Source organism: Petromyzon marinus, chromosome 69 (assembly GCF_048934315.1).
Source record: "Petromyzon marinus isolate PM22_M1 ecotype Great Lakes invasive population chromosome 69, UKy_Petmar_22M1.pri1.0, whole genome shotgun sequence".
NCBI lineage: Eukaryota > Metazoa > Chordata > Hyperoartia > Petromyzontiformes > Petromyzontidae > Petromyzon > Petromyzon marinus.
The window spans coordinates 4,943,095-4,969,943 of record NC_133735.1 but is presented as its reverse complement, the minus strand read 5'-3'; the positions used below and the strand labels follow the sequence as shown (position 1 = coordinate 4,969,943).

General features: G+C 52.4%; 1 protein-coding gene across 3 annotated transcripts in view; it reads left to right on the top strand.

Moving 5' to 3' along the window:
* Window positions 1-26,849, top strand: part of ACTR5 (actin related protein 5) — a 46,582-nt gene that overhangs the window by 19,447 nt on the left and 286 nt on the right. For 2 of the 3 annotated variants that reach the window (XM_076055138.1, XM_076055139.1), the window contains exons 10-11: window positions 25,985-26,117; window positions 26,527-26,849. The exon at window positions 26,527-26,849 is cut by the window's right edge and continues 286 nt beyond it. In XM_076055138.1, coding sequence (XP_075911253.1) covers window positions 25,985-26,117; window positions 26,527-26,849 — 456 coding nt within the window. Of the gene's footprint in view, window positions 1-430; window positions 9,784-25,984; window positions 26,118-26,526 lie in introns of those variants that run through there. The other variant, XM_076055140.1, reaches the window with a different exon arrangement.

The following is a 26,849-nucleotide window of genomic DNA, read 5'->3' as shown; positions in this document are numbered from 1 at the left end:
TGAGTCTCTGAGTGAGTGAGTCTCTGAGTGAGTCTCTGAGTGAGTGAGTCTCTGAGTGAGCCTCTGAGTGAGTGAGTCTCTGAGTGAGCCTCTGAGTGAGTCTCTGAGTGAGTGAGTCTCTGAGTGAGTGAGTCTCTGAGTGAGTGAGTCTATGAGTGAGTGAGTCTCTGAGTGAGTGAGTCTCTGAGTGAGTGAGTGAGTCTCTGAGTGAGTGAGTGTGTGCGTGTGAGTCTCTGAGTGAGTGAGTCTCTGAGTGAGTCTCTGAGTGAGTGAGTGAGTCTCTGAGTGAGTCTCTGAGTGAGTCTCTGAGTGAGTGAGTCTCTGAGTGAGTGAGTCTCTGAGTGAGTGAGTCTCTGAGTGAGTGAGTCTCTGAGTGAGTGAGTCTCTGAGTGAGTGAGTCTGAGTGAGTGAGTGTGTGCGTGTGAGTCAGGTTCTCGAGTGAGGACCAGCATGCCCTGGCACAGAACGTCATCGTCACAGGAGGCAACGCTCAGAGTGAGTCTCTGAGTGAGTCTCTGAGTGAGTGAGTCTCTGAGTGAGTGAGTCTCTGAGTGAGTCTCTGAGTGAGTGAGTGAGTCTCTGAGTGAGTGAGTCTCTGAGTGAGTGAGTCTCTGAGTGAGTGAGTCTCTGAGTGAGTCTCTGAGTGAGTCTCTGAGTGAGTCTCTGAGTGAGTCTCTGAGTGAGTGAGTCTCTGCGTGAGTCTCTGAGTGAGTCTCTGAGTGAGTGAGTCTCTGAGTGAGTGAGTCTCTGAGTGAGTGAGTCTCTGAGTGAGTCTCTGAGTGAGTGAGTCTCTGAGTGAGTCTCTGAGTGAGTGAGTCTCTGAGTGAGTGAGTCTCTGAGTGAGTGAGTCTCTGAGTGAGTCTCTGAGTGAGTGAGTCTCTGAGTGAGTGAGTCTCTGAGTGAGTGAGTGTGTGCGTGTGAGTCAGGTTCTCGAGTGAGGACCAACATGCCCTGGCACAGAACGTCATCGTCACAGGAGGCAACGCTCAGAGTGAGTCTCTGAGTGAGTCTCTGAGTGAGTGAGTCTCTGAGTGAGTGAGTCTCTGAGTGAGTCTCTGAGTGAGTGAGTCTCTGAGTGAGTGAGTCTCTGAGTGAGTCTCTGAGTGAGTGAGTCTCTGAGTGAGTGAGTCTCTGAGTGAGTGAGTCTCTGAGTGAGTGAGTGTGTGCGTGTGAGTCAGGTTCTCGAGTGAGGACCAGCATGCCCTGGCACAGAACGTCATCGTCACAGGAGGCAACGCTCAGAGTGAGTCTCTGAGTGAGTCTCTGAGTGAGTCAGTCTATAAGTGAGTGAGTCTATGAGTGAGTGAGTCTCTGAGTGAGTCTCTGAGTGAGTCTCTGAGTGAGTGAGTCTCTGAGTGAGTCTCTGAGTGAGTGAGTCTCTGAGTGAGTGAGTCTCTGAGTGAGTCTCTGAGTGAGTGAGTCTCTGAGTGAGTCTCTGAGTGAGTGAGTCTCTGAGTGAGTCTCTGAGTGAGTGAGTCTCTGAGTGAGTCTCTGAGTGAGTGAGTCTCTGCGTGAGTCTCTGAGTGAGTCTCTGAGTGAGTGAGTCTCTGAGTGAGTGAGTCTCTGAGTGAGTCTCTGAGTGAGTCTCTGAGTGAGTCTCTGAGTGAGTCTCTGAGTGAGTGAGTCTCTGAGTGAGTCTCTGAGTGAGTCTCTGAGTGAGTCTCTGAGTGAGTCTCTGAGTGAGTCTCTGAGTGAGTCTCTGAGTGAGTCTCTGAGTGAGTCTCTGAGTGAGTCTCTGAGTGAGTCTCTGAGTGAGTCTCTGAGTGAGTGAGTCTCTGAGTGAGTGAGTCTCTGAGTGAGTGAGTCTCTGAGTGAGTGAGTCTCTGAGTGAGTGAGTCTCTGAGTGAGTGAGTGAGTCTCTGAGTGAGTGAGTCTCTGAATGAGTGAGTGAGTCTCTGAATGAGTGAGTGAGTCTCTGAGTGAGTGAGTCTCTGAGTGAGTCTCTGAGTGAGTGTGTGCGTGTGAGTCAGGTTCTCGAGTGAGGACCAGCATGCCCTGGCACAGAACGTCATCGTCACGGGAGGCAACGCTCAGAGTGAGTCTCTGAGTGAGTCTCTGATTGAGTCTCTGAGTGAGTGAGTGTCTGAGTGAGTGAGTCTCTGAGTGAGTCTCTGAGTGAGTGAGTCTCTGAGTGAGTCTCTGAGTGAGTCTCTGAGTGAGTGAGTCTCTGAGTGAGTGAGTCTCTGAGTGAGTGAGTCTCTGAGTGAGTGAGTCTCTGAGTGAGTGAGTCTCTGAGTGAGTCTCTGAGTGAGTGAGTGAGTCTCTGAGTGAGTCTCTGAGTGAGTCTCTGAGTGAGTGAGTGAGTCTCTGAGTGAGTGTGTGCATGTGAGTCAGGTTCTCGAGTGAGGACCAGCATGCCCTGGCACAGAACGTCATCGTCACAGGAGGCAACGCTCAGAGTGAGTCTCTGAGTGAGTCTCTGAGTGAGTCTCTGAGTGAGTGAGTCTCTGAGTGAGTCTCTGAGTGAGTGAGTCTCTGAGTGAGTGAGTCTCTGAGTGAGTGAGTGAGTCTCTGAGTGAGTGAGTGAGTCTCTGAGTGAGTGAGTGAGTGTGTGCGTGTGAGTCAGGTTCTCGAGTGAGGACCAGCATGCCCTGGCACAGAACGTCATCGTCACAGGAGGCAACGCTCAGAGTGAGTCTCTGAGTGAGTCTCTGAGTGAGTGAGTCTCTGAGTGAGTGAGTCTCTGAGTGAGTGAGTCTCTGAGTGAGTCTCTGAGTGAGTCTCTGAGTGAGTGAGTCTCTGAGTGAGTGAGTCTGAGTGAGTGTGTGCGTGTGAGTCAGGTTCTCGAGTGAGGACCAGCATGCCCTGGCACAGAACGTCATCGTCACGGGAGGCAACGCTCAGAGTGAGTCTCTGAGTGAGTCTCTGAGTGAGTGAGTCTCTGAGTGAGTGAGTCTCTGAGTGAGTGAGTCTCTGAGTGAGTGAGTCTCTGAGTGAGTGAGTCTCTGAGTGAGTGAGTCTCTGAATGAGTGAGTCTCTGAGTGAGTGAGTCTCTGAGTGAGTGAGTCTCTGAGTGAGTGAGTCTCTGAGTGAGTGAGTCTCTGAGTGAGTCTCTGAGTGAGTGAGTGAGTCTCTGAGTGAGTCTCTGAGTGAGTCTCTGAGTGAGTGAGTCTCTGAGTGAGTGAGTCTCTGAGTGAATGAGTCTGAGTGAATGAGTCTCTGAGTGAGTGAGTCTGAGTGAGTGAGTCTCTGAGTGAGTGAGTCTCTGAGTGAGTGAGTCTCTGAGTGAGTGAGTCTGAGTGAGTGAGTGTGTGCGTGTGAGTCAGGTTCTCGAGTGAGGACCAGCATGCCCTGGCACAGAACGTCATCGTCACAGGAGGCAACGCTCAGAGTGAGTCTCTGAGTGAGTGAGTCTCTGAGTGAGTCTCTGAGTGAGTCTCTGAGTGAGTCTCTGAGTGAGTGAGTCTCTGAGTGAGTGAGTCTCTGAGTGAGTCTCTGAGTGAGTCTCTGAGTGAGTCTCTGAGTGAGTGAGTCTCTGAGTGAGTGAGTCTCTGAGTGAGTGAGTCTCTGAGTGAGTCTCTGAGTGAGTGAGTCTCTGAGTGAGTGAGTGAGTCTCTGAGTGAGTGAGTGAGTCTCTGAGTGAGTGAGTCTCTGAGTGAATGAGTCTGAGTGAGTGAGTCTCTGAGTGAGTGAGTCTCTGAGTGAGTGAGTGAGTCTCTGAGTGAGTGAGTCTCTGAGTGAGTGTGTGCGTGTGAGTCAGGTTCTCGAGTGAGGACCAGCATGCCCTGGCACAGAACGTCATCGTCACGGGAGGCAACGCTCAGAGTGAGTCTCTGAGTGAGTCTCTGAGTGAGTCTCTGAGTGAGTGAGTCTGAGTGAGTGATTCTCTGAGTGAGTCTCTGAGTGAGTGAGTCTCTGAGTGAGTGAGTCCCTGAGTGAGTGAGTGAGTCTCTGAGTGAGTGAGTCTCTGAGTGAGTGAGTCTCTGAGTGAGTCTCTGAGTGAGTGAGTCTCTGAGTGAGTCTCTGAGTGAGTGAGTCTCTGAGTGAGTCTCTGAGTGAGTGTGTGCGTGTGAGTCAGGTTCTCGAGTGAGGACCAGCATGCCCTGGCACAGAACGTCATCGTCACGGGAGGCAACGCTCAGAGTGAGTCTCTGAGTGAGTCTCTGAGTGAGTCTCTGAGTGAGTGAGTCTCTGAGTGAGTGAGTCTCTGAGTGAGTCTCTGAGTGAGTGAGTCTCTGAGTGAGTCTCTGAGTGAGTCTCTGAGTGAGTGAGTCTCTGAGTGAGTGAGTCTCTGAGTGAGTGAGTCTCTGAGTGAGTGAGTCTCTGAGTGAGTGAGTCTCTGAGTGAGTCTCTGAGTGAGTGAGTGAGTCTCTGAGTGAGTCTCTGAGTGAGTCTCTGAGTGAGTGAGTGAGTCTCTGAGTGAGTGTGTGCATGTGAGTCAGGTTCTCGAGTGAGGACCAGCATGCCCTGGCACAGAACGTCATCGTCACAGGAGGCAACGCTCAGAGTGAGTCTCTGAGTGAGTCTCTGAGTGAGTCTCTGAGTGAGTGAGTCTCTGAGTGAGTCTCTGAGTGAGTGAGTCTCTGAGTGAGTGAGTCTCTGAGTGAGTGAGTGAGTCTCTGAGTGAGTGAGTGAGTGTGTGCGTGTGAGTCAGGTTCTCGAGTGAGGACCAGCATGCCCTGGCACAGAACGTCATCGTCACAGGAGGCAACGCTCAGAGTGAGTCTCTGAGTGAGTCTCTGAGTGAGTGAGTCTCTGAGTGAGTGAGTCTCTGAGTGAGTGAGTCTCTGAGTGAGTCTCTGAGTGAGTCTCTGAGTGAGTGAGTCTCTGAGTGAGTGAGTCTGAGTGAGTGTGTGCGTGTGAGTCAGGTTCTCGAGTGAGGACCAGCATGCCCTGGCACAGAACGTCATCGTCACGGGAGGCAACGCTCAGAGTGAGTCTCTGAGTGAGTCTCTGAGTGAGTGAGTCTCTGAGTGAGTGAGTCTCTGAGTGAGTGAGTCTCTGAGTGAGTGAGTCTCTGAGTGAGTGAGTCTCTGAGTGAGTGAGTCTCTGAATGAGTGAGTCTCTGAGTGAGTGAGTCTCTGAGTGAGTGAGTCTCTGAGTGAGTGAGTCTCTGAGTGAGTCTCTGAGTGAGTGAGTGAGTCTCTGAGTGAGTCTCTGAGTGAGTCTCTGAGTGAGTCTCTGAGTGAGTGAGTCTCTGAGTGAGTGAGTCTCTGAGTGAATGAGTCTGAGTGAATGAGTCTCTGAGTGAGTGAGTCTGAGTGAGTGAGTCTCTGAGTGAGTGAGTCTCTGAGTGAGTGAGTCTCTGAGTGAGTGAGTCTGAGTGAGTGAGTGTGTGCGTGTGAGTCAGGTTCTCGAGTGAGGACCAGCATGCCCTGGCACAGAACGTCATCGTCACAGGAGGCAACGCTCAGAGTGAGTCTCTGAGTGAGTGAGTCTCTGAGTGAGTCTCTGAGTGAGTCTCTGAGTGAGTCTCTGAGTGAGTGAGTCTCTGAGTGAGTGAGTCTCTGAGTGAGTCTCTGAGTGAGTCTCTGAGTGAGTCTCTGAGTGAGTGAGTCTCTGAGTGAGTGAGTCTCTGAGTGAGTCTCTGAGTGAGTGAGTCTCTGAGTGAGTGAGTGAGTCTCTGAGTGAGTGAGTGAGTCTCTGAGTGAGTGAGTGAGTCTCTGAGTGAGTGAGTCTCTGAGTGAATGAGTCTGAGTGAGTGAGTCTCTGAGTGAGTGAGTCTCTGAGTGAGTGAGTGAGTCTCTGAGTGAGTGAGTCTCTGAGTGAGTGTGTGCGTGTGAGTCAGGTTCTCGAGTGAGGACCAGCATGCCCTGGCACAGAACGTCATCGTCACGGGAGGCAACGCTCAGAGTGAGTCTCTGAGTGAGTCTCTGAGTGAGTCTCTGAGTGAGTGAGTCTGAGTGAGTGATTCTCTGAGTGAGTCTCTGAGTGAGTGAGTCTCTGAGTGAGTGAGTCCCTGAGTGAGTGAGTGAGTCTCTGAGTGAGTGAGTCTCTGAGTGAGTGAGTCTCTGAGTGAGTCTCTGAGTGAGTGAGTCTCTGAGTGAGTCTCTGAGTGAGTGAGTCTCTGAGTGAGTGAGTCTCTGAGTGAGTCTCTGAGTGAGTGAGTCTCTGAGTGAGTGAGTCTGAGTGAGTGAGTGTGTGCGTGTGAGTCAGGTTCTCGAGTGAGGACCAGCATGCCCTGGCACAGAACGTCATCGTCACGGGAGGCAACGCTCAGAGTGAGTCTCTGAGTGAGTGAGTCTCTGAGTGAGTCTCTGAGTGAGTCTCTGAGTGAGTGAGTCTCTGAGTGAGTGAGTCTCTGAGTGAGTCTATGAGTGAGTGAGTCTCTGCGTGAGTCTCTGAGTGAGTCTCTGCGTGAGTCTCTGAGTGAGTCTCTGAGTGAGTGAGTCTATGAGTGAGTGAGTCTCTGAGTCTCTCAGTGAGTTTCTGAGTCAGTGAGTGAGTCTATGAGTGAGTAAGTCTATGAGTGGGTGAGTCTCTGAGTGAGTGAGTCTCTGAGTGAGTCTATGAGTCAGTGAGTCTCTGAGTGAGTCTCTGAGTGAGTGAGTCTCTGAGTGAGTCTCTGAGTGAGTGAGTCTCTGAGTGAGTCTCTGAGTGAGTGAGTCTCTGAGTGAGTCTGAGTGAGTGAGTCTATGAGTGAGTCTCTGAGTGAGTGAGTCTCTGAGTGAGTCTCTGAGTGAGTGAGTCTCTGAGTGAGTGAGTCTCTGAGTGAGTCTATGAGTCAGTGAGTCTCTGAGTGAGTCTCTGAGTGAGTGAGTCTCTGAGTGAGCCTCTGAGTGAGTCTCTGAGTGAGTGAGTCTCTGAGTGAGTCTCTGAGTGAGTGAGTCTCTGAGTGAGTCTCTGAGTGAGTGAGTCTCTGAGTGAGAGAGTCTCTGAGTGAGTCTCTGAGTGAGTCAGTCTCTGAGTGAGTGAGTCTCTGAGTGAGTCTCTGAGTGAGTGAGTCTCTGAGTGAGTGAGTCTCTGAGTGAGTATCTGAGTGAGTGAGTATCTGAATGAGTCTCTGAGTGAGTCTATGAGTGAGTGAGTCTCTGAGTGAGTCTCTGAGTGAGTGAGTCTCTGAGTGAGTGAGTCTCTGAGTGAGTATCTGAGTGAGTGAGTCTCTGAGTGAGTCTCTGAGTGAGTGAGTCTCTGAGTGAGTCTCTGAGTGAGTCTCTGAGTGAGTCTCTGAGTGAGTGAGTCTCTGAGTGAGTGAGTCTCTGAGTGAGTCTCTGAGTGAGTCTCTGAGTGAGTCTCTGAGTGAGTGAGTCTCTGAGTGAGTGAGTCTCTGAGTGAGTGAGTCTCTGAGTGAGTCTCTGAGTGAGTGAGTCTCTGAGTGAGTGAGTGAGTCTCTGAGTGAGTGAGTGAGTCTCTGAGTGAGTGAGTCTCTGAGTGAATGAGTCTGAGTGAGTGAGTCTCTGAGTGAGTGAGTCTCTGAGTGAGTGAGTGAGTCTCTGAGTGAGTGAGTCTCTGAGTGAGTGTGTGCGTGTGAGTCAGGTTCTCGAGTGAGGACCAGCATGCCCTGGCACAGAACGTCATCGTCACGGGAGGCAACGCTCAGAGTGAGTCTCTGAGTGAGTCTCTGAGTGAGTGAGTGAGTCTGAGTGAGTGATTCTCTGAGTGAGTCTCTGAGTGAGTGAGTCTCTGAGTGAGTGAGTCCCTGAGTGAGTGAGTGAGTCTCTGAGTGAGTGAGTCTCTGAGTGAGTGAGTCTCTGAGTGAGTCTCTGAGTGAGTGAGTCTCTGAGTGAGTCTCTGAGTGAGTGAGTCTCTGAGTGAGTCTCTGAGTGAGTGAGTCTCTGAGTGAGTGAGTCTGAGTGAGTGAGTGTGTGCGTGTGAGTCAGGTTCTCGAGTGAGGACCAGCATGCCCTGGCACAGAACGTCATCGTCACGGGAGGCAACGCTCAGAGTGAGTCTCTGAGTGAGTGAGTCTCTGAGTGAGTCTCTGAGTGAGTCTCTGAGTGAGTGAGTCTCTGAGTGAGTGAGTCTCTGAGTGAGTCTATGAGTGAGTGAGTCTCTGCGTGAGTCTCTGAGTGAGTCTCTGCGTGAGTCTCTGAGTGAGTCTCTGAGTGAGTGAGTCTATGAGTGAGTGAGTCTCTGAGTCTCTCAGTGAGTTTCTGAGTCAGTGAGTGAGTCTATGAGTGAGTAAGTCTATGAGTGGGTGAGTCTCTGAGTGAGTGAGTCTCTGAGTGAGTCTATGAGTCAGTGAGTCTCTGAGTGAGTCTCTGAGTGAGTGAGTCTCTGAGTGAGTCTCTGAGTGAGTGAGTCTCTGAGTGAGTCTCTGAGTGAGTGAGTCTCTGAGTGAGTCTGAGTGAGTGAGTCTATGAGTGAGTCTCTGAGTGAGTGAGTCTCTGAGTGAGTCTCTGAGTGAGTGAGTCTCTGAGTGAGTGAGTCTCTGAGTGAGTCTATGAGTCAGTGAGTCTCTGAGTGAGTCTCTGAGTGAGTGAGTCTCTGAGTGAGCCTCTGAGTGAGTCTCTGAGTGAGTGAGTCTCTGAGTGAGTCTCTGAGTGAGTGAGTCTCTGAGTGAGTCTCTGAGTGAGTGAGTCTCTGAGTGAGTGAGTCTCTGAGTGAGTCTCTGAGTGAGTCAGTCTCTGAGTGAGTGAGTCTCTGAGTGAGTCTCTGAGTGAGTGAGTCTCTGAGTGAGTGAGTCTCTGAGTGAGTATCTGAGTGAGTGAGTATCTGAGTGAGTGAGTATCTGAATGAGTCTCTGAGTGAGTCTATGAGTGAGTGAGTCTCTGAGTGAGTCTCTGAGTGAGTGAGTCTCTGAGTGAGTGAGTCTCTGAGTGAGTATCTGAGTGAGTGAGTCTCTGAGTGAGTCTCTGAGTGAGTGAGTCTCTGAGTGAGTCTCTGAGTGAGTTTCTGAGTGAGTGAGTCTCTGAGTGAGTCTATGAGTGAGTGAGTCTCTTAGTGAGTCTCTGAGTGAGTGAGTCTCTGAGTGAGTCTCTGAGTGAGTCTCTGAGTGAGTGAGTCTCTGAGTGAGTCTCTGAGTGAGTGAGTCTCTGAGTGAGTGAGTCTCTGAGTGAGTGAGTCTCTGAGTGAATGAGTCTCTGAGTGAGTGAGTCTCTGAGTGAGTGAGTCCCTGAGTGAGTCTCTGAGTGAGTGAGTCTCTGAGTGAGTGAGTCTCTGAGTGAGCGAGTCTCTGAGTGAGTCTCTGAGTGAGTATCTGAGTGAGTGAGTATCTGAGTGAGTGAGTCTCTGAGTGAGTCTCTGAGTGAGTGAGTCTCTGAGTGAGTCTCTGAGTGAGTGAGTCTCTGAGTGAGTCTCTGAGTGAGTGAGTCTCTGAGTGAGTCTCTGAGTGAGTGAGTGTCTGAGTGAGTGAGTCTCTGAGTGAATCTCTGAGTGAGTGAGTCTCTGAGTGAGTCTCTGAGTGAGTGAGTCTCTGAGTGAGTGAGTCTCTGAGTGAGTGAGTCTGAGTGAGTGAGTCTCTGAGTGAGTCTGAGTGAGTGAGTGTGTGCGTGTGAGTCAGGTTCTCGAGTGAGGACCAGCATGCCCTGGCACAGAACGTCATCGTCACGGGAGGCAACGCTCAGAGTGAGTCTCTGAGTGAGTGAGTGAGTCTCTGAGTGAGTGAGTCTCTGACTGAGTCTCTGAGTGAGTGAGTCTCTGAGTGAGTGAGTCTCTGAGTGAGTCTCTGAGTGAGTGAGTCTCTGAGTGAGTGAGTCTCTGAGTGAGTCTCTGAGTGAGTGAGTCTCTGAGTGAGTGAGTCTCTGAGTGAGTGAGTCTCTGAGTGAGTGAGTGTGTGCGTGTGAGTCAGGTTCTCGAGTGAGGACCAGCATGCCCTGGCACAGAACGTCATCGTCACAGGAGGCAACGCTCAGAGTGAGTCTCTGAGTGAGTCTCTGGGTGAGTCAGTCTATAAGTGAGTGAGTCTATGAGTGAGTGAGTCTCTGAGTGAGTCTCTGAGTGAGTCTGTGAGTGAGTGAGTCTCTGAGTGAGTCTCTGAGTGAGTGAGTCTCTGAGTGAGTGAGTCTCTGAGTGAGTCTCTGAGTGAGTGAGTCTCTGAGTGAGTCTCTGAGTGAGTGAGTCTGAGTGAGTGAGTGTGTGCGTGTGAGTCAGGTTCTCGAGTGAGGACCAGCATGCCCTGGCACAGAACGTCATCGTCACGGGAGGCAACGCTCAGAGTGAGTCTCTGAGTGAGTGAGTCTCTGAGTGAGTCTCTGAGTGAGTGAGTCTCTGAGTGAGTGAGTCTCTGAGTGAGTCTATGAGTGAGTGAGTCTCTGCGTGAGTCTCTGAGTGAGTCTCTGCGTGAGTCTCTGAGTGAGTCTCTGAGTGAGTGAGTCTATGAGTGAGTGAGTCTCTGAGTCTCTCAGTGAGTTTCTGAGTCAGTGAGTGAGTCTATGAGTGAGTAAGTCTATGAGTGGGTGAGTCTCTGAGTGAGTGAGTCTCTGAGTGAGTCTATGAGTCAGTGAGTCTCTGAGTGAGTCTCTGAGTGAGTGAGTCTCTGAGTGAGTCTCTGAGTGAGTGAGTCTCTGAGTGAGTCTCTGAGTGAGTGAGTCTCTGAGTGAGTCTGAGTGAGTGAGTCTATGAGTGAGTCTCTGAGTGAGTGAGTCTCTGAGTGAGTCTCTGAGTGAGTGAGTCTCTGAGTGAGTGAGTCTCTGAGTGAGTCTATGAGTCAGTGAGTCTCTGAGTGAGTCTCTGAGTGAGTGAGTCTCTGAGTGAGCCTCTGAGTGAGTCTCTGAGTGAGTGAGTCTCTGAGTGAGTCTCTGAGTGAGTGAGTCTCTGAGTGAGTCTCTGAGTGAGTGAGTCTCTGAGTGAGTGAGTCTCTGAGTGAGTCTCTGAGTGAGTCAGTCTCTGAGTGAGTGAGTCTCTGAGTGAGTCTCTGAGTGAGTGAGTCTCTGAGTGAGTGAGTCTCTGAGTGAGTATCTGAGTGAGTGAGTATCTGAGTGAGTGAGTATCTGAATGAGTCTCTGAGTGAGTCTATGAGTGAGTGAGTCTCTGAGTGAGTCTCTGAGTGAGTGAGTCTCTGAGTGAGTGAGTCTCTGAGTGAGTATCTGAGTGAGTGAGTCTCTGAGTGAGTCTCTGAGTGAGTGAGTCTCTGAGTGAGTCTCTGAGTGAGTTTCTGAGTGAGTGAGTCTCTGAGTGAGTCTATGAGTGAGTGAGTCTCTGAGTGAGTCTCTGAGTGAGTGAGTCTCTGAGTGAGTCTCTGAGTGAGTCTCTGAGTGAGTCTCTGAGTGAGTGAGTCTCTGAGTGAGTCTCTGAGTGAGTGAGTCTCTGAGTGAGTGAGTCTCTGAGTGAGTGAGTCTCTGAGTGAGTGAGTCTCTGAGTGTGTGAGTCTCTGAGTGAGTGAGTCCCTGAGTGAGTCTCTGAGTGAGTGAGTCTCTGAGTGAGTGAGTCTCTGAGTGAGCGAGTCTCTGAGTGAGTCTCTGAGTGAGTATCTGAGTGAGTGAGTATCTGAGTGAGTGAGTCTCTGAGTGAGTCTCTGAGTGAGTGAGTCTCTGAGTGAGTCTCTGAGTGAGTGAGTCTCTGAGTGAGTATCTGAGTGAGTGAGTCTCTGAGTGAGTCTCTGAGTGAGTGAGTGTCTGAGTGAGTGAGTCTCTGAGTGAATCTCTGAGTGAGTGAGTCTCTGAGTGAGTCTCTGAGTGAGTGAGTCTCTGAGTGAGTGAGTCTCTGAGTGAGTGAGTCTGAGTGAGTGAGTCTCTGAGTGAGTCTGAGTGAGTGAGTGTGTGCGTGTGAGTCAGGTTCTCGAGTGAGGACCAGCATGCCCTGGCACAGAACGTCATCGTCACGGGAGGCAACGCTCAGAGTGAGTCTCTGAGTGAGTGAGTGAGTCTCTGAGTGAGTGAGTCTCTGACTGAGTCTCTGAGTGAGTGAGTCTCTGAGTGAGTGAGTCTCTGAGTGAGTCTCTGAGTGAGTGAGTCTCTGAGTGAGTGAGTCTCTGAGTGAGTCTCTGAGTGAGTGAGTCTCTGAGTGAGTGAGTCTCTGAGTGAGTGAGTCTCTGAGTGAGTGAGTGTGTGCGTGTGAGTCAGGTTCTCGAGTGAGGACCAGCATGCCCTGGCACAGAACGTCATCGTCACAGGAGGCAACGCTCAGAGTGAGTCTCTGAGTGAGTCTCTGGGTGAGTCAGTCTATAAGTGAGTGAGTCTATGAGTGAGTGAGTCTCTGAGTGAGTCTCTGAGTGAGTCTGTGAGTCTCTGAGTGAGTCTCTGAGTGAGTGAGTCTCTGAGTGAGTGAGTCTCTGAGTGAGTGAGTCTCTGAGTGAGTCTCTGAGTGAGTGAGTCTCTGAGTGAGTCTCTGAGTGAGTGAGTCTCTGAGTGAGTGAGTGTGTGCGTGTGAGTCTCTGAGTGAGTCTCTGAGTGAGTGAGTCTCTGAGTGAGTGAGTGAGTCTCTGAGTGAGTGAGTCTCTGAGTGAGTGAGTCTTTGAGTGAGTGTGTGCGTGTGAGTCAGGTTCTCGAGTGAGGACCAGCATGCCCTGGCACAGAACGTCATCGTCACGGGAGGCAACGCTCAGAGTGAGTCTCTGAGTGAGTCTCTGAGTGAGTGAGTCTGAGTGAGTGATTCTCTGAGTGAGTCTCTGAGTGAGTGAGTCTCTGAGTGAGTGAGTCCCTGAGTGAGTGAGTGAGTCTCTGAGTGAGTGAGTCTCTGAGTGAGTCTCTGAGTGAGTCTCTGAGTGAGTGAGTCTCTGAGTGAGTCTCTGAGTGAGTGAGTCTCTGAGTGAGTCTCTGAGTGAGTGAGTCTCTGAGTGAGTGAGTCTGAGTGAGTGAGTGTGTGCGTGTGAGTCAGGTTCTCGAGTGAGGACCAGCATGCCCTGGCACAGAACGTCATCGTCACGGGAGGCAACGCTCAGAGTGAGTCTCTGAGTGAGTGAGTCTCTGAGTGAGTCTCTGAGTGAGTCTCTGAGTGAGTGAGTCTCTGAGTGAGTGAGTCTCTGAGTGAGTGAGTCTCTGAGTGAGTGAGTCTGAGTGAGTGAGTCTCTGAGTGAGTCTGAGTGAGTGAGTGTGTGCGTGTGAGTCAGGTTCTCGAGTGAGGACCAGCATGCCCTGGCACAGAACGTCATCGTCACGGGAGGCAACGCTCAGAGTGAGTCTCTGAGTGAGTGAGTGAGTCTCTGAGTGAGTGAGTCTCTGACTGAGTCTCTGAGTGAGTGAGTCTCTGAGTGAGTGAGTCTCTGAGTGTGTCTCTGAGTGAGTGAGTCTCTGAGTGAGTGAGTCTCTGAGTGAGTCTCTGAGTGAGTGAGTCTCTGAGTGAGTGAGTCTCTGAGTGAGTGAGTCTCTGAGTGAGTGAGTCTCTGAGTGAGTGAGTGTGTGCGTGTGAGTCAGGTTCTCGAGTGAGGACCAGCATGCCCTGGCACAGAACGTCATCGTCACAGGAGGCAACGCTCAGAGTGAGTCTCTGAGTGAGTCTCTGAGTGAGTCAGTCTATAAGTGAGTGAGTCTATGAGTGAGTGAGTCTCTGAGTGAGTCTCTGAGTGAGTCTCTGAGTGAGTGAGTCTCTGAGTGAGTCTCTGAGTGAGTGAGTCTCTGAGTGAGTGAGTCTCTGAGTGAGTCTCTGAGTGAGTCTCTGAGTGAGTGAGTCTCTGAGTGAGTGAGTGTGTGCGTGTGAGTCTCTGAGTGAGTCTCTGAGTGAGTGAGTCTCTGAGTGAGTCTCTGAGTGAGTGAGTCTCTGAGTGAGTCTCTGAGTGAGTGAGTCTCTGAGTGAGTGAGTCTCTGAGTGAGTCTCTGAGTGAGTCTCTGAGTGAGTCTCTGAGTGAGTGAGTCTCTGAGTGAGTGAGTCTCTGAGTGAGTCTCTGAGTGAGTCTCTGAGTGAGTGAGTCTCTGAGTGAGTGAGTCTCTGAGTGAGTCTCTGAGTGAGTCTCTGAATGAGTGAGTCTCTGAGTGAGTGAGTCTCTGAGTGAGTGAGTCTCTGAGTGAGTCTCTGAGTGAGTGAGTCTCTGATTGAGTGAGTCTCTGAGTGAGTGAGTCTGAGTGAGTCTGAGTGAGTCTCTGAGTGAGTCTCTGAGTGAGTGAGTCTCTGAGTGAGTGAGTCTCTGAGTGAGTGAGTCTCTGAGTGAGTGAGTCTCTGAGTGAGTGAGTCTCTGAGTGAGTGAGTCTCTGAGTGAGTGAGTGAGTCTCTGAGTGAGTGAGTGAGTCTCTGAGTGAGTGAGTCTCTGAGTGAGTGAGTGAGTCTCTGAGTGAGTGAGTCTCTGAGTGAGTCTCTGAGTGAGTGTGTGCGTGTGAGTCAGGTTCTCGAGTGAGGACCAGCATGCCCTGGCACAGAACGTCATCGTCACGGGAGGCAACGCTCAGAGTGAGTCTCTGAGTGAGTCTCTGAGTGAGTCTCTGAGTGAGTCTCTGAGTGAGTCTCTGAGTGAGTGAGTCTCTGAGTGAGTGAGTCTCTGAGTGAGTGAGTCTCTGAGTGAGTGAGTCTCTGAGTGAGTCTCTGAGTGAGTCTCTGAGTGAGTGAGTCTCTGAGTGAGTGAGTCTCTGAGTGAGTGAGTCTCTGAGTGAGTGAGTCTCTGAGTGAGTCTCTGAGTGAGTGAGTGAGTCTCTGAGTGAGTCTCTGAGTGAGTCTCTGAGTGAGTGAGTGAGTCTCTGAGTGAGTGAGTCTCTGAGTGAGTGTGTGCATGTGAGTCAGGTTCTCGAGTGAGGACCAGCATGCCCTGGCACAGAACGTCATCGTCACAGGAGGCAACGCTCAGAGTGAGTCTCTGAGTGAGTCTCTGAGTGAGTCTCTGAGTGAGTGAGTCTCTGAGTGAGTCTCTGAGTGAGTGAGTCTCTGAGTGAGTGAGTCTCTGAGTGAGTGAGTGAGTCTGAGTGAGTGAGTGAGTCTCTGAGTGAGTGAGTGAGTGTGTGCGTGTGAGTCAGGTTCTCGAGTGAGGACCAGCATGCCCTGGCACAGAACGTCATCGTCACAGGAGGCAACGCTCAGAGTGAGTCTCTGAGTGAGTCTCTGAGTGAGTGAGTCTCTGAGTGAGTGAGTCTCTGAGTGAGTGAGTCTCTGAGTGAGTCTCTGAGTGAGTCTCTGAGTGAGTGAGTCTCTGAGTGAGTGAGTCTGAGTGAGTGTGTGCGTGTGAGTCAGGTTCTCGAGTGAGGACCAGCATGCCCTGGCACAGAACGTCATCGTCACAGGAGGCAACGCTCAGAGTGAGTCTCTGAGTGAGTCTCTGAGTGAGTCTCTGAGTGAGTGAGTCTCTGAGTGAGTGAGTCTCTGAGTGAGTGAGTCTCTGAGTGAGTGAGTCTCTGAGTGAGTCTCTGAGTGAGTCTCTGAGTGAGTCTCTGAGTGAGTGAGTCTCTGAGTGAGTGAGTCTCTGAGTGAGTGAGTGAGTCTCTGAGTGAGTCTCTGAGTGAGTGAGTCTCTGAGTGAGTGAGTCTCTGAGTGAGTGAGTCTCTGAGTGAGTGAGTCTCTGAGTGAGTCTCTGAGTGAGTGAGTCTCTGAGTGAGTCTCTGAGTGAGTCTCTGAGTGAGTCTCTGAGTGAGTGAGTCTCTGAGTGAGTGAGTCTCTGAGTGAATGAGTCTGAGTGAATGAGTCTCTGAGTGAGTGAGTCTGAGTGAATGAGTCTCTGAGTGAGTGAGTCTCTGAGTGAGTGAGTCTCTGAGTGAGTGAGTCTGAGTGAGTGAGTGTGTGCGTGTGAGTCAGGTTCTCGAGTGAGGACCAGCATGCCCTGGCACAGAACGTCATCGTCACAGGAGGCAACGCTCAGAGTGAGTCTCTGAGTGAGTGAGTCTCTGAGTGAGTCTCTGAGTGAGTCTCTGAGTGAGTCTCTGAGTGAGTGAGTCTCTGAGTGAGTGAGTCTCTGAGTGAGTCTCTGAGTGAGTCTCTGAGTGAGTCTCTGAGTGAGTCTCTGAGTGAGTGAGTCTCTGAGTGAGTCTCTGAGTGAGTGAGTCTCTGAGTGAGTGAGTGAGTCTCTGAGTGAGTGAGTGAGTCTCTGAGTGAGTGAGTCTCTGAGTGAATGAGTCTGAGTGAGTGAGTCTCTGAGTGAGTGAGTCTCTGAGTGAGTGAGTGAGTCTCTGAGTGAGTGAGTCTCTGAGTGAGTGAGTCTCTGAGTGAGTGTGTGCGTGTGAGTCAGGTTCTCGAGTGAGGACCAGCATGCCCTGGCACAGAACGCCATCGTCACGGGAGGCAACGCTCAGAGTGAGTCTCTGAGTGAGTGAGTCTGAGTGAGTGATTCTCTGAGTGAGTCTCTGAGTGAGTGAGTCTCTGAGTGAGTGAGTCTCTGAGTGAGTGAGTCCCTGAGTGAGTGAGTGAGTCTCTGAGTGAGTGAGTCTCTGAGTGAGTCTCTGAGTGAGTCTCTGAGTGAGTGAGTCTCTGAGTGAGTGAGTCTCTGAGTGAGTGAGTCTCTGAGTGAGTGAGTCTGAGTGAGTGAGTGTGTGCGTGTGAGTCAGGTTCTCGAGTGAGGACCAGCATGCCCTGGCACAGAACGTCATCGTCACGGGAGGCAACGCTCAGAGTGAGTCTCTGAGTGAGTCTCTGAGTGAGTGAGTCTCTGAGTGAGTGAGTCTCTGAGTGAGTGAGTCTCTGAGTGAGTGAGTCTGAGTGAGTGAGTGTGTGCGTGTGAGTCAGGTTCTCGAGTGAGGACCAGCATGCCCTGGCACAGAACGTCATCGTCACGGGAGGCAACGCTCAGAGTGAGTCTCTGAGTGAGTCTCTGAGTGAGTGAGTGTGTGCGTGTGAGTCAGGTTCTCGAGTGAGGACCAGCATGCCCTGGCACAGAACGTCATCGTCACGGGAGGCAACGCTCAGAGTGATTCTCTGAGTGAGTCTCTGAGTGAGTCTCTGAGTGAGTCTCTGAGTGAGTCTCTGAGTGAGTGAGTCTCTGAGTGAGTCTCTGAGTGAGTGAGTCTCTGAGTGAGTGAGTGTGTGCGTGTGAGTCAGGTTCTCGAGTGAGGACCAGCATGCCCTGGCACAGAACGTCATCGTCACGGGAGGCAACGCTCAGAGTGAGTCTCTGAGTGAGTGAGTCTCTGAGTGAGTGAGTCTCTGAGTGAGTGAGTGAGTCTGAGTGAGTGTGTGCGTGTGAGTCAGGTTCTCGAGTGAGGACCAGCATGCCCTGGCACAGAACGTCATCGTCACGGGAGGCAACGCTCAGAGTGAGTCTCTGAGTGAGTCTCTGAGTGAGTGAGTCTCTGAGTGAGTGAGTCTCTGAGTGAGTGAGTGAGTCTCTGACTGAGTGAGTCTCTGAGTGAGTGAGTCTCTGAGTGAGTCTCTGAGTGAGTGAGTCTCTGAGTGAGTGAGTCTCTGAGTGAGTGAGTCTCTGAGTGAGTGAGTGAGTCTGAGTGAGTGTGTGCGTGTGAGTCAGGTTCTCGAGTGAGGACCAGCATGCCCTGGCACAGAACGTCATCGTCACGGGAGGCAACGCTCAGAGTGAGTCTCTGAGTGAGTGAGTCTCTGAGTGAGTCTCTGAGTGAGTGAGTGAGTCTGAGTGAGTGAGTCTCTGAGTGAGTGAGTCTCTGAGTGAGTGAGTCTGAGTGAGTGAGTCTGAGTGAGTGAGTCTCTGAGTGAGTGAGTCTCTGAGTGAGTGAGTCTCTGAGTGAGTCTCTGAGTGAGTGAGTCTCTGAGTGAGTGAGTCTCTGAGTGAGTGAGTGTGTGCGTGTGAGTCAGGTTCTCGAGTGAGGACCAGCATGCCCTGGCACAGAACGTCATCGTCACGGGAGGCAACGCTCAGAGTGAGTCTCTGAGTGAGTGAGTCTCTGAGTGAGTGAGTCTCTGAGTGAGTGAGTGAGTCTGAGTGAGTGAGTCTCTGAGTGAGTGAGTCTCTGAGTGAGTGAGTCTGAGTGAGTGAGTGTGTGCGTGTGAGTCAGGTTCTCGAGTGAGGACCAGCATGCCCTGGCACAGAACGTCATCGTCACGGGAGGCAACGCTCAGAGTGAGTCTCTGAGTGAGTGAGTCTCTGAGTGAGTCTCTGAGTGAGTGAGTGAGTCTGAGTGAGTGAGTCTCTGAGTGAGTGAGTCTCTGAGTGAGTGAGTCTGAGTGAGTGAGTCTGAGTGAGTGAGTCTCTGAGTGAGTGAGTCTCTGAGTGAGTGAGTCTCTGAGTGAGTCTCTGAGTGAGTGAGTCTCTGAGTGAGTGAGTCTGAGTGAGTGAGTGTGTGCGTGTGAGTCAGGTTCTCGAGTGAGGACCAGCATGCCCTGGCACAGAACGTCATCGTCACGGGAGGCAACGCTCAGAGTGAGTCTCTGAGTGAGTCTCTGAGTGAGTGAGTCTCTGAGTGAGTGAGTCTCTGAGTGAGTGAGTCTCTGAGTGAGTGAGTCTGAGTGAGTGAGTGTGTGCGTGTGAGTCAGGTTCTCGAGTGAGGACCAGCATGCCCTGGCACAGAACGTCATCGTCACGGGAGGCAACGCTCAGAGTGAGTCTCTGAGTGAGTCTCTGAGTGAGTGAGTGTGTGCGTGTGAGTCAGGTTCTCGAGTGAGGACCAGCATGCCCTGGCACAGAACGTCATCGTCACGGGAGGCAACGCTCAGAGTGATTCTCTGAGTGAGTCTCTGAGTGAGTCTCTGAGTGAGTCTCTGAGTGAGTCTCTGAGTGAGTGAGTCTCTGAGTGAGTCTCTGAGTGAGTGAGTCTCTGAGTGAGTGAGTGTGTGCGTGTGAGTCAGGTTCTCGAGTGAGGACCAGCATGCCCTGGCACAGAACGTCATCGTCACGGGAGGCAACGCTCAGAGTGAGTCTCTGAGTGAGTGAGTCTCTGAGTGAGTGAGTCTCTGAGTGAGTGAGTGAGTCTGAGTGAGTGTGTGCGTGTGAGTCAGGTTCTCGAGTGAGGACCAGCATGCCCTGGCACAGAACGTCATCGTCACGGGAGGCAACGCTCAGAGTGAGTCTCTGAGTGAGTCTCTGAGTGAGTGAGTCTCTGAGTGAGTGAGTCTCTGAGTGAGTGAGTGAGTCTCTGACTGAGTGAGTCTCTGAGTGAGTGAGTCTCTGAGTGAGTCTCTGAGTGAGTGAGTCTCTGAGTGAGTGAGTCTCTGAGTGAGTGAGTCTCTGAGTGAGTGAGTGAGTCTGAGTGAGTGTGTGCGTGTGAGTCAGGTTCTCGAGTGAGGACCAGCATGCCCTGGCACAGAACGTCATCGTCACGGGAGGCAACGCTCAGAGTGAGTCTCTGAGTGAGTGAGTCTCTGAGTGAGTCTCTGAGTGAGTGAGTGAGTCTGAGTGAGTGAGTCTCTGAGTGAGTGAGTCTCTGAGTGAGTGAGTCTGAGTGAGTGAGTCTGAGTGAGTGAGTCTCTGAGTGAGTGAGTCTCTGAGTGAGTGAGTCTCTGAGTGAGTCTCTGAGTGAGTGAGTCTCTGAGTGAGTGAGTCTCTGAGTGAGTGAGTGTGTGCGTGTGAGTCAGGTTCTCGAGTGAGGACCAGCATGCCCTGGCACAGAACGTCATCGTCACGGGAGGCAACGCTCAGAGTGAGTCTCTGAGTGAGTGAGTCTCTGAGTGAGTGAGTCTCTGAGTGAGTGAGTGAGTCTGAGTGAGTGAGTCTCTGAGTGAGTGAGTCTCTGAGTGAGTGAGTCTGAGTGAGTGAGTGTGTGCGTGTGAGTCAGGTTCTCGAGTGAGGACCAGCATGCCCTGGCACAGAACGTCATCGTCACGGGAGGCAACGCTCAGAGTGAGTCTCTGAGTGAGTGAGTCTCTGAGTGAGTCTCTGAGTGAGTGAGTGAGTCTGAGTGAGTGAGTCTCTGAGTGAGTGAGTCTCTGAGTGAGTGAGTCTGAGTGAGTGAGTCTGAGTGAGTGAGTCTCTGAGTGAGTGAGTCTCTGAGTGAGTGAGTCTCTGAGTGAGTCTCTGAGTGAGTGAGTCTCTGAGTGAGTGAGTCTCTGAGTGAGTGAGTGTGTGCGTGTGAGTCAGGTTCTCGAGTGAGGACCAGCATGCCCTGGCACAGAACGTCATCGTCACGGGAGGCAACGCTCAGAGTGAGTCTCTGAGTGAGTGAGTCTCTGAGTGAGTGAGTCTCTGAGTGAGTGAGTGAGTCTGAGTGAGTGAGTCTCTGAGTGAGTGAGTCTCTGAGTGAGTGAGTCTGAATGAGTGAGTGTGTGCGTGTGAGTCAGGTTCTCGAGTGAGGACCAGCATGCCCTGGCACAGAACGTCATCGTCACGGGAGGCAACGCTCAGAGTGAGTCTCTGAGTGAGTGAGTCTCTGAGTGAGTCTCTGAGTGAGTGAGTGAGTCTGAGTGAGTGAGTCTCTGAGTGAGTGAGTCTCTGAGTGAGTGAGTCTGAGTGAGTGAGTCTGAGTGAGTGAGTCTCTGAGTGAGTGAGTCTCTGAGTGAGTCTCTGAGTGAGTGAGTCTCTGAGTGAGTGAGTCTCTGAGCGAGTGAGTCTCTGAGCGAGTGAGTCTCTGAGTGAGTGAGTGTGTGCGTGTGAGTCAGGTTCTCGAGTGAGGACCAGCATGCCCTGGCACAGAATGTCATCGTCACGGGAGGCAACGCTCAGAGTGAGTCTCTGAGTGAGTGAGTCTCTGAGTGAGTGAGTCTCTGAGTGAGTGAGTGAGTCTGAGTGAGTGAGTCTCTGAGTGAGTGAGTCTCTGAGTGAGTGAGTCTGAGTGAGTGAGTGTGTGCGTGTGAGTCAGGTTCTCGAGTGAGGACCAGCATGCCCTGGCACAGAACGTCATCGTCACGGGAGGCAACGCTCAGAGTGAGTCTCTGAGTGAGTGAGTCTCTGAGTGAGTCTCTGAGTGAGTGAGTCTGAGTGAGTGAGTCTCTGAGTGAGTGAGTCTCTGAGTGAGTGAGTCTGAGTGAGTGAGTCTGAGTGAGTGAGTCTCTGAGTGAGTGAGTCTCTGAGTGAGTGAGTCTCTGAGTGAGTCTCTGAGTGAGTGAGTCTCTGAGTGAGTGAGTCTCTGAGTGAGTGAGTGTGTGCGTGTGAGTCAGGTTCTCGAGTGAGGACCAGCATGCCCTGGCACAGAACGTCATCGTCACGGGAGGCAACGCTCAGAGTGAGTCTCTGAGTGAGTGAGTCTCTGAGTGAGTGAGTGAGTCTCTGAGTGAGTGAGTCTCTGAGTGAGTGAGTCTCTGAGTGAGTGAGTGAGTCTGAGTGAGTGTGTGCGTGTGAGTCAGGTTCTCGAGTGAGGACCAGCATGCCCTGGCACAGAACGTCATCGTCACGGGAGGCAACGCTCAGAGTGAGTCTCTGAGTGAGTGAGTGAGTCTCTGAGTGAGTCTCTGAGTGAGTGAGTCTCTGAGTGAGTCTCTGAGTGAGTGAATCTCTGAGTGAGTGAGTCTCTGAGTGAGTGAGTCTCTGAGTGAGTGAGTGTGTGCGTGTGAGTCAGGTTCTCGAGTGAGGACCAGCATGCCCTGGCACAGAACGTCATCGTCACGGGAGGCAACGCTCAGAGTGAGTCTCTGAGTGAGTGAGTCTCTGAGTGAGTGAGTCTCTGAGTGAGTGAGTCTCTGAGTGAGTGAGTGTGTGCGTGTGAGTCAGGTTCTCGAGTGAGGACCAGCATGCCCTGGCACAGAACGTCATCGTCACGGGAGGCAACGCTCAGAGTGAGTCTCTGAGTGAGTGAGTCTCTGAGTGAGTGAGTCTCTGAGTGAGTGAGTCTCTGAGTGAGTGAGTGTGTGCGTGTGAGTCAGGTTCTCGAGTGAGGACCAGCATGCCCTGGCACAGAACGTCATCGTCACGGGAGGCAACGCTCAGAGTGAGTCTCTGAGTGAGTGAGTCTCTGAGTGAGTGAGTGAGTCTCTGAGTGAGTGAGTCTCTGAGTGAGTGAGTCTCTGAGTGAGTGAGTGAGTCTGAGTGAGTGTGTGCGTGTGAGTCAGGTTCTCGAGTGAGGACCAGCATGCCCTGGCACAGAACGTCATCGTCACGGGAGGCAACGCTCAGAGTGAGTCTCTGAGTGAGTGAGTGAGTCTCTGAGTGAGTCTCTGAGTGAGTGAGTCTCTGAGTGAGTCTCTGAGTGAGTGAGTCTCTGAGTGAGTGAGTCTCTGAGTGAGTGAGTCTCTGAGTGAGTGAGTCTCTGAGTGAGTGAGTCTCTGAGTGAGTGAGTGTGTGCGTGTGAGTCAGGTTCTCGAGTGAGGACCAGCATGCCCTGGCACAGAACGTCATCGTCACGGGAGGCAACGCTCAGAGTGAGTCTCTGAGTGAGTGAGTCTCTGAGTGAGTCTGAGTGAGTGAGTCTGAGTGAGTGAGTGTGTGCGTGTGAGTCAGGTTCTCGAGTGAGGACCAGCATGCCCTGGCACAGAACGTCATCGTCACGGGAGGCAACTCTCAGAGTGAGTCTCTGAGTGAGTGAGTCTCTGAGTGAGTGAGTGAGTCTCTGAGTGAGTGAGTCTCTGAGTGAGTGAGTCTCTGAGTGAGTGAGTGAGTCTGAGTGAGTGTGTGCGTGTGAGTCAGGTTCTCGAGTGAGGACCAGCATGCCCTGGCACAGAACGTCATCGTCACGGGAGGCAACGCTCAGAGTGAGTCTCTGAGTGAGTGAGTGAGTCTCTGAGTGAGTCTCTGAGTGAGTGAGTCTCTGAGTGAGTCTCTGAGTGAGTGAGTCTCTGAGTGAGTGAGTCTCTGAGTGAGTGAGTCTCTGAGTGAGTGAGTCTCTGAGTGAATGAGTCTGAGTGAGTGAGTGTGTGCGTGTGAGTCAGGTTCTCGAGTGAGGACCAGCATGCCCTGGCACAGAACGTCATCGTCATGGGAGGCAACGCTCAGAGTGAGTCTCTGAGTGAGTGAGTCTCTGAGTGAGTCTGAGTGAGTGAGTCTGAGTGAGTGAGTGTGTGCGTGTGAGTCAGGTTCTCGAGTGAGGACCAGCATGCCCTGGCACAGAACGTCATCGTCACGGGAGGCAACGCTCAGAGTGAGTCTCTGAGTGAGTGAGTGAGTCTGAGTGAGTCTCTGAGTGAGTGAGTGAGTCTCTGAGTGAGTGAGTCTCTGAGTGAGTGAGTCTCTAAGTGAGTCTCTGAGTGAGTCTCTGAGTGAGTGAGTCTCTGAGTGAGTGAGTCTCTGAGTGAGTGAGTCTCTGAGTGAGTGAGTCTCTGAGTGAGTGAGTCTCTGAGTGAGTGAGTCTCTGAGTGAGTCTCTGAGTGAGTGAGTCTCTGAGTGAGTGAGTGAGTCTCTGAGTGAGTGAGTGTGTGCGTGTGAGTCAGGTTCTCGAGTGAGGACCAGCATGCCCTGGCACAGAACGTCATCGTCACGGGAGGCAACGCTCAGAGTGAGTCTCTGAGTGAGTCTCTGAGTGAGTGAGTCTCTGAGTGAGTCTCTGAGTGAGTGAGTGAGTCTCTGAGTGAGTCTCTGAGTGAGTGAGTCTCTGAGTGAGTGAGTCTCTGAGTGAGTCTCTGAGTGAGTGAGTCTCTGAGTGAGTGAGTCTCTGAGTGAGTGAGTCTCTGAGTGAGTGAGTGTGTGCGTGTGAGTCAGGTTCTCGAGTGAGGACCAGCATGCCCTGGCACAGAACGTCATCGTCACGGGAGGCAACGCTCAGAGTGAGTCTCTGAGTGAGTGAGTCTCTGAGTGAGTGAGTCTGAGTGAGTGAGTGAGTGAGTCTCTGAGTGAGTGAGTCTCTGAGTGAGTCTCTGAGTGAGTGAGTCTCTGAGTGAGTCTCTGAGTGAATGAGTCTGAGTGAGTGAGTGTGTGCGTGTGAGTCAGGTTCTCGAGTGAGGACCAGCATGCCCTGGCACAGAACGTCATCGTCACGGGAGGCAACGCTCAGAGTGAGTCTCTGAGTGAGTGAGTCTCTGAGTGAGTGAGTCTCTGAGTGAGTGAGTCTCTGAGTGAGTGAGTCTCTGAGTGAGTGAGTGTGTGCGTGTGAGTCAGGTTCTCGAGTGAGGACCAGCATGCCCTGGCACAGAACGTCATCGTCACGGGAGGCAACGCTCAGAGTGAGTCTCTGAGTGAGTGAGTCTCTGAGTGAGTGAGTCTCTGAGTGAGTGAGTGTGTGCGTGTGAGTCAGGTTCTCGAGTGAGGACCAGCATGCCCTGGCACAGAACGTCATCGTCACGGGAGGCAACGCTCAGAGTGAGTCTCTGAGTGAGTGAGTCTCTGAGTGAGTCTCTGAGTGAGTGAGTCTCTGAGTGAGTGAGTCTCTGAGTGAGTGAGTCTCTGAGTGAGTGAGTCTCTGAGTGAGAGAGTCTCTGAGTGAGTGAGTGAGTCTGAGTGAGTGAGTCTCTGAGTGAGTGAGTGAGTCTCTGAGTGAGTGAGTGTGTGCGTGTGAGTCAGGTTCTCGAGTGAGGACCAGCATGCCCTGGCACAGAACGTCATCGTCACGGGAGGCAACGCTCAGAGTGAGTCTCTGAGTGAGTGAGTCTCTGAGTGAGTCTCTGAGTGAGTGAGTCTCTGAGTGAGTGAGTCTCTGAGTGAGTGAGTCTCTGAGTGAGTGAGTCTCTGAGTGAGTGAGTCTCTGAGTGAGTGAGTCTCTGAGTGAGTCTCTGAGTGAGTCTCTGAGTGAGTCTCTGAGTGAGTGAGTGAGTCTGAGTGAGTGTGTGCGTGTGAGTCAGGTTCTCGAGTGAGGACCAGCATGCCCTGGCACAGAACGTCATCGTCACGGGAGGCAACGCTCAGAGTGAGTCTCTGAGTGAGTGAGTCTCTGAGTGAGTCTCTGAGTGAGTCTCTGAGTGAGTCTCTGAGTGAGTCTCTGAGTGAGTCTCTGAGTGAGTGAGTGAGTCTGAGTGAGTGTGTGCGTGTGAGTCAGGTTCTCGAGTGAGGACCAGCATGCCCTGGCACAGAACGTCATCGTCACGGGAGGCAACGCTCAGAGTGAGTCTCTGAGTGAGTGAGTCTCTGAGTGAGTGAGTCTCTGAGTGAGTCTCTGAGTGAGTGAGTCTGAGTGAGTGAGTGTGTGCGTGTGAGTCAGGTTCTCGAGTGAGGACCAGCATGCCCTGGCACAGAACGTCATCGTCACGGGAGGCAACGCTCAGAGTGAGTCTCTGAGTGAGTGAGTCTCTGAGTGAGTCTCTGAGTGAGTGAGTCTCTGAGTGAGTGAGTCTCTGAGTGAGTGAGTCTCTGAGTGAGTCTCTGAGTGAGTCTCTGAGTGAGTGTGTGCATGTGAGTCAGGTTCTCGAGTGAGGACCAGCATGCCCTGGCACAGAACGTCATCGTCACGGGAGGCAACGCTCAGAGTGAGTCTCTGAGTGAGTCTCTGAGTGAGTGAGTCTCTGAGTGAGTGAGTGAGTCTCTGAGTGAGTCTCTGAGTGAGTGAGTGTGTGCGTGTGAGTCAGGTTCTCGAGTGAGGACCAGCATGCCCTGGCACAGAACGTCATCGTCACGGGAGGCAACGCTCAGAGTGAGTCTCTGAGTGAGTCTCTGAGTGAGTGAGTGAGTCTCTGAGTGAGTGAGTCTCTGAGTGAGTGAGTGTGTGCGTGTGAGTCAGGTTCTCGAGTGAGGACCAGCATGCCCTGGCACAGAACGTCATCGTCACGGGAGGCAACGCTCAGAGTGAGTCTCTGAGTGAGTGAGTCTCTGAGTGAGTGAGTGTGTGCGTGTGAGTCAGGTTCTCGAGTGAGGACCAGCATGCCCTGGCACAGAACGTCATCGTCACGGGAGGCAACGCTCAGAGTGAGTCTCTGAGTGAGTGAGTCTCTGAGTGAGTCTCTGAGTGAGTGAGTCTCTGAGTGAGTGAGTCTCTGAGTGAGTGAGTCTCTGAGTGAGTGAGTCTCTGAGTGAGTGAGTCTCTGAGTGAGAGAGTCTCTGAGTGAGTGAGTGAGTCTGAGTGAGTGAGTCTCTGAGTGAGTGAGTGAGTCTCTGAGTGAGTGAGTGTGTGCGTGTGAGTCAGGTTCTCGAGTGAGGACCAGCATGCCCTGGCACAGAACGTCATCGTCACGGGAGGCAACGCTCAGAGTGAGTCTCTGAGTGAGTGAGTCTCTGAGTGAGTCTCTGAGTGAGTGAGTCTCTGAGTGAGTGAGTCTCTGAGTGAGTGAGTCTCTGAGTGAGTGAGTCTCTGAGTGAGTGAGTCTCTGAGTGAGTGAGTCTCTGAGTGAGTCTCTGAGTGAGTCTCTGAGTGAGTCTCTGAGTGAGTGAGTGAGTCTGAGTGAGTGTGTGCGTGTGAGTCAGGTTCTCGAGTGAGGACCAGCATGCCCTGGCACAGAACGTCATCGTCACGGGAGGCAACGCTCAGAGTGAGTCTCTGAGTGAGTGAGTCTCTGAGTGAGTGAGTCTCTGAGTGAGTCTCTGAGTGAGTGAGTCTCTGAGTGAGTCTCTGAGTGAGTGAGTCTCTGAGTGAGTGAGTCTCTGAGTGAGTGAGTCTGAGTGAGTGAGTGTGTGCGTGTGAGTCAGGTTCTCGAGTGAGGACCAGCATGCCCTGGCACAGAACGTCATCGTCACAGGAGGCAACGCTCAGTACCCGGGACTCTGCGAGCGGCTCCAGCGGGAGATGGTCGCAACGCGGCCGTTCAACTCCACCTTCAGCGTGAGTCCACCATAGAGTCCACCCTCCAGTCCACCCTCCAGTCCACCCTCCAGTCCACCCTCCAGTCCACCCACTAGTCCACTCACTAGTCCACCCTCTAGTCCACCCTCGAGTCCACCCACTAGTCCACCCTAGAGTCCACCCTGTAGTCTATTCTAGAGTCCACCCACTAGTCCACCCACTAGTCCACCCTCTAGTCCACCCTAGAGTCCAACCTATAGTCCACCCTAGAGTCAGCCCTATAGTCCACCCTACAGTCCACCATATAGTCAACCCTATAGTCCATCATATAGTCAACCCTCTAGTCCACCCTCTAGTCTATTCTAGTCCACCCACTACACAACCACTCATCCCACTCCTCCCCCCTCTCTCCCTCCCCCCCTCCCCTCCCTCCCCCTCCCCCCTGTAGGTGAGAGTTGCCTCGGAGCCAGCGCTGAGCGCCTGGCTGGGAGCACGTGACTGGGCCGTGGCTCACGCAGTGTGTGGTGAGCGTGGTGGTGGTGGTGGTGGTGAGCGTGGTGGTGGCGGTGGTGAGCGTGGTGGTGGCGGTGGTGAGCGTGGTGGTGGTGGTGGTGAGCGTGGTGGTGGCAGTGGTGAGCGTGGTGGTGTCGGTGGTGAGGGGTGGATGACTCGGGCCGACTACGCGGAGAAGGGGAGCGACTATCTGGTGGAGCACTCTGCCTCCAACGTCTACGTGAAGCCCGCTAGGCCTGCTGCTGCTGCTGCTGCTGC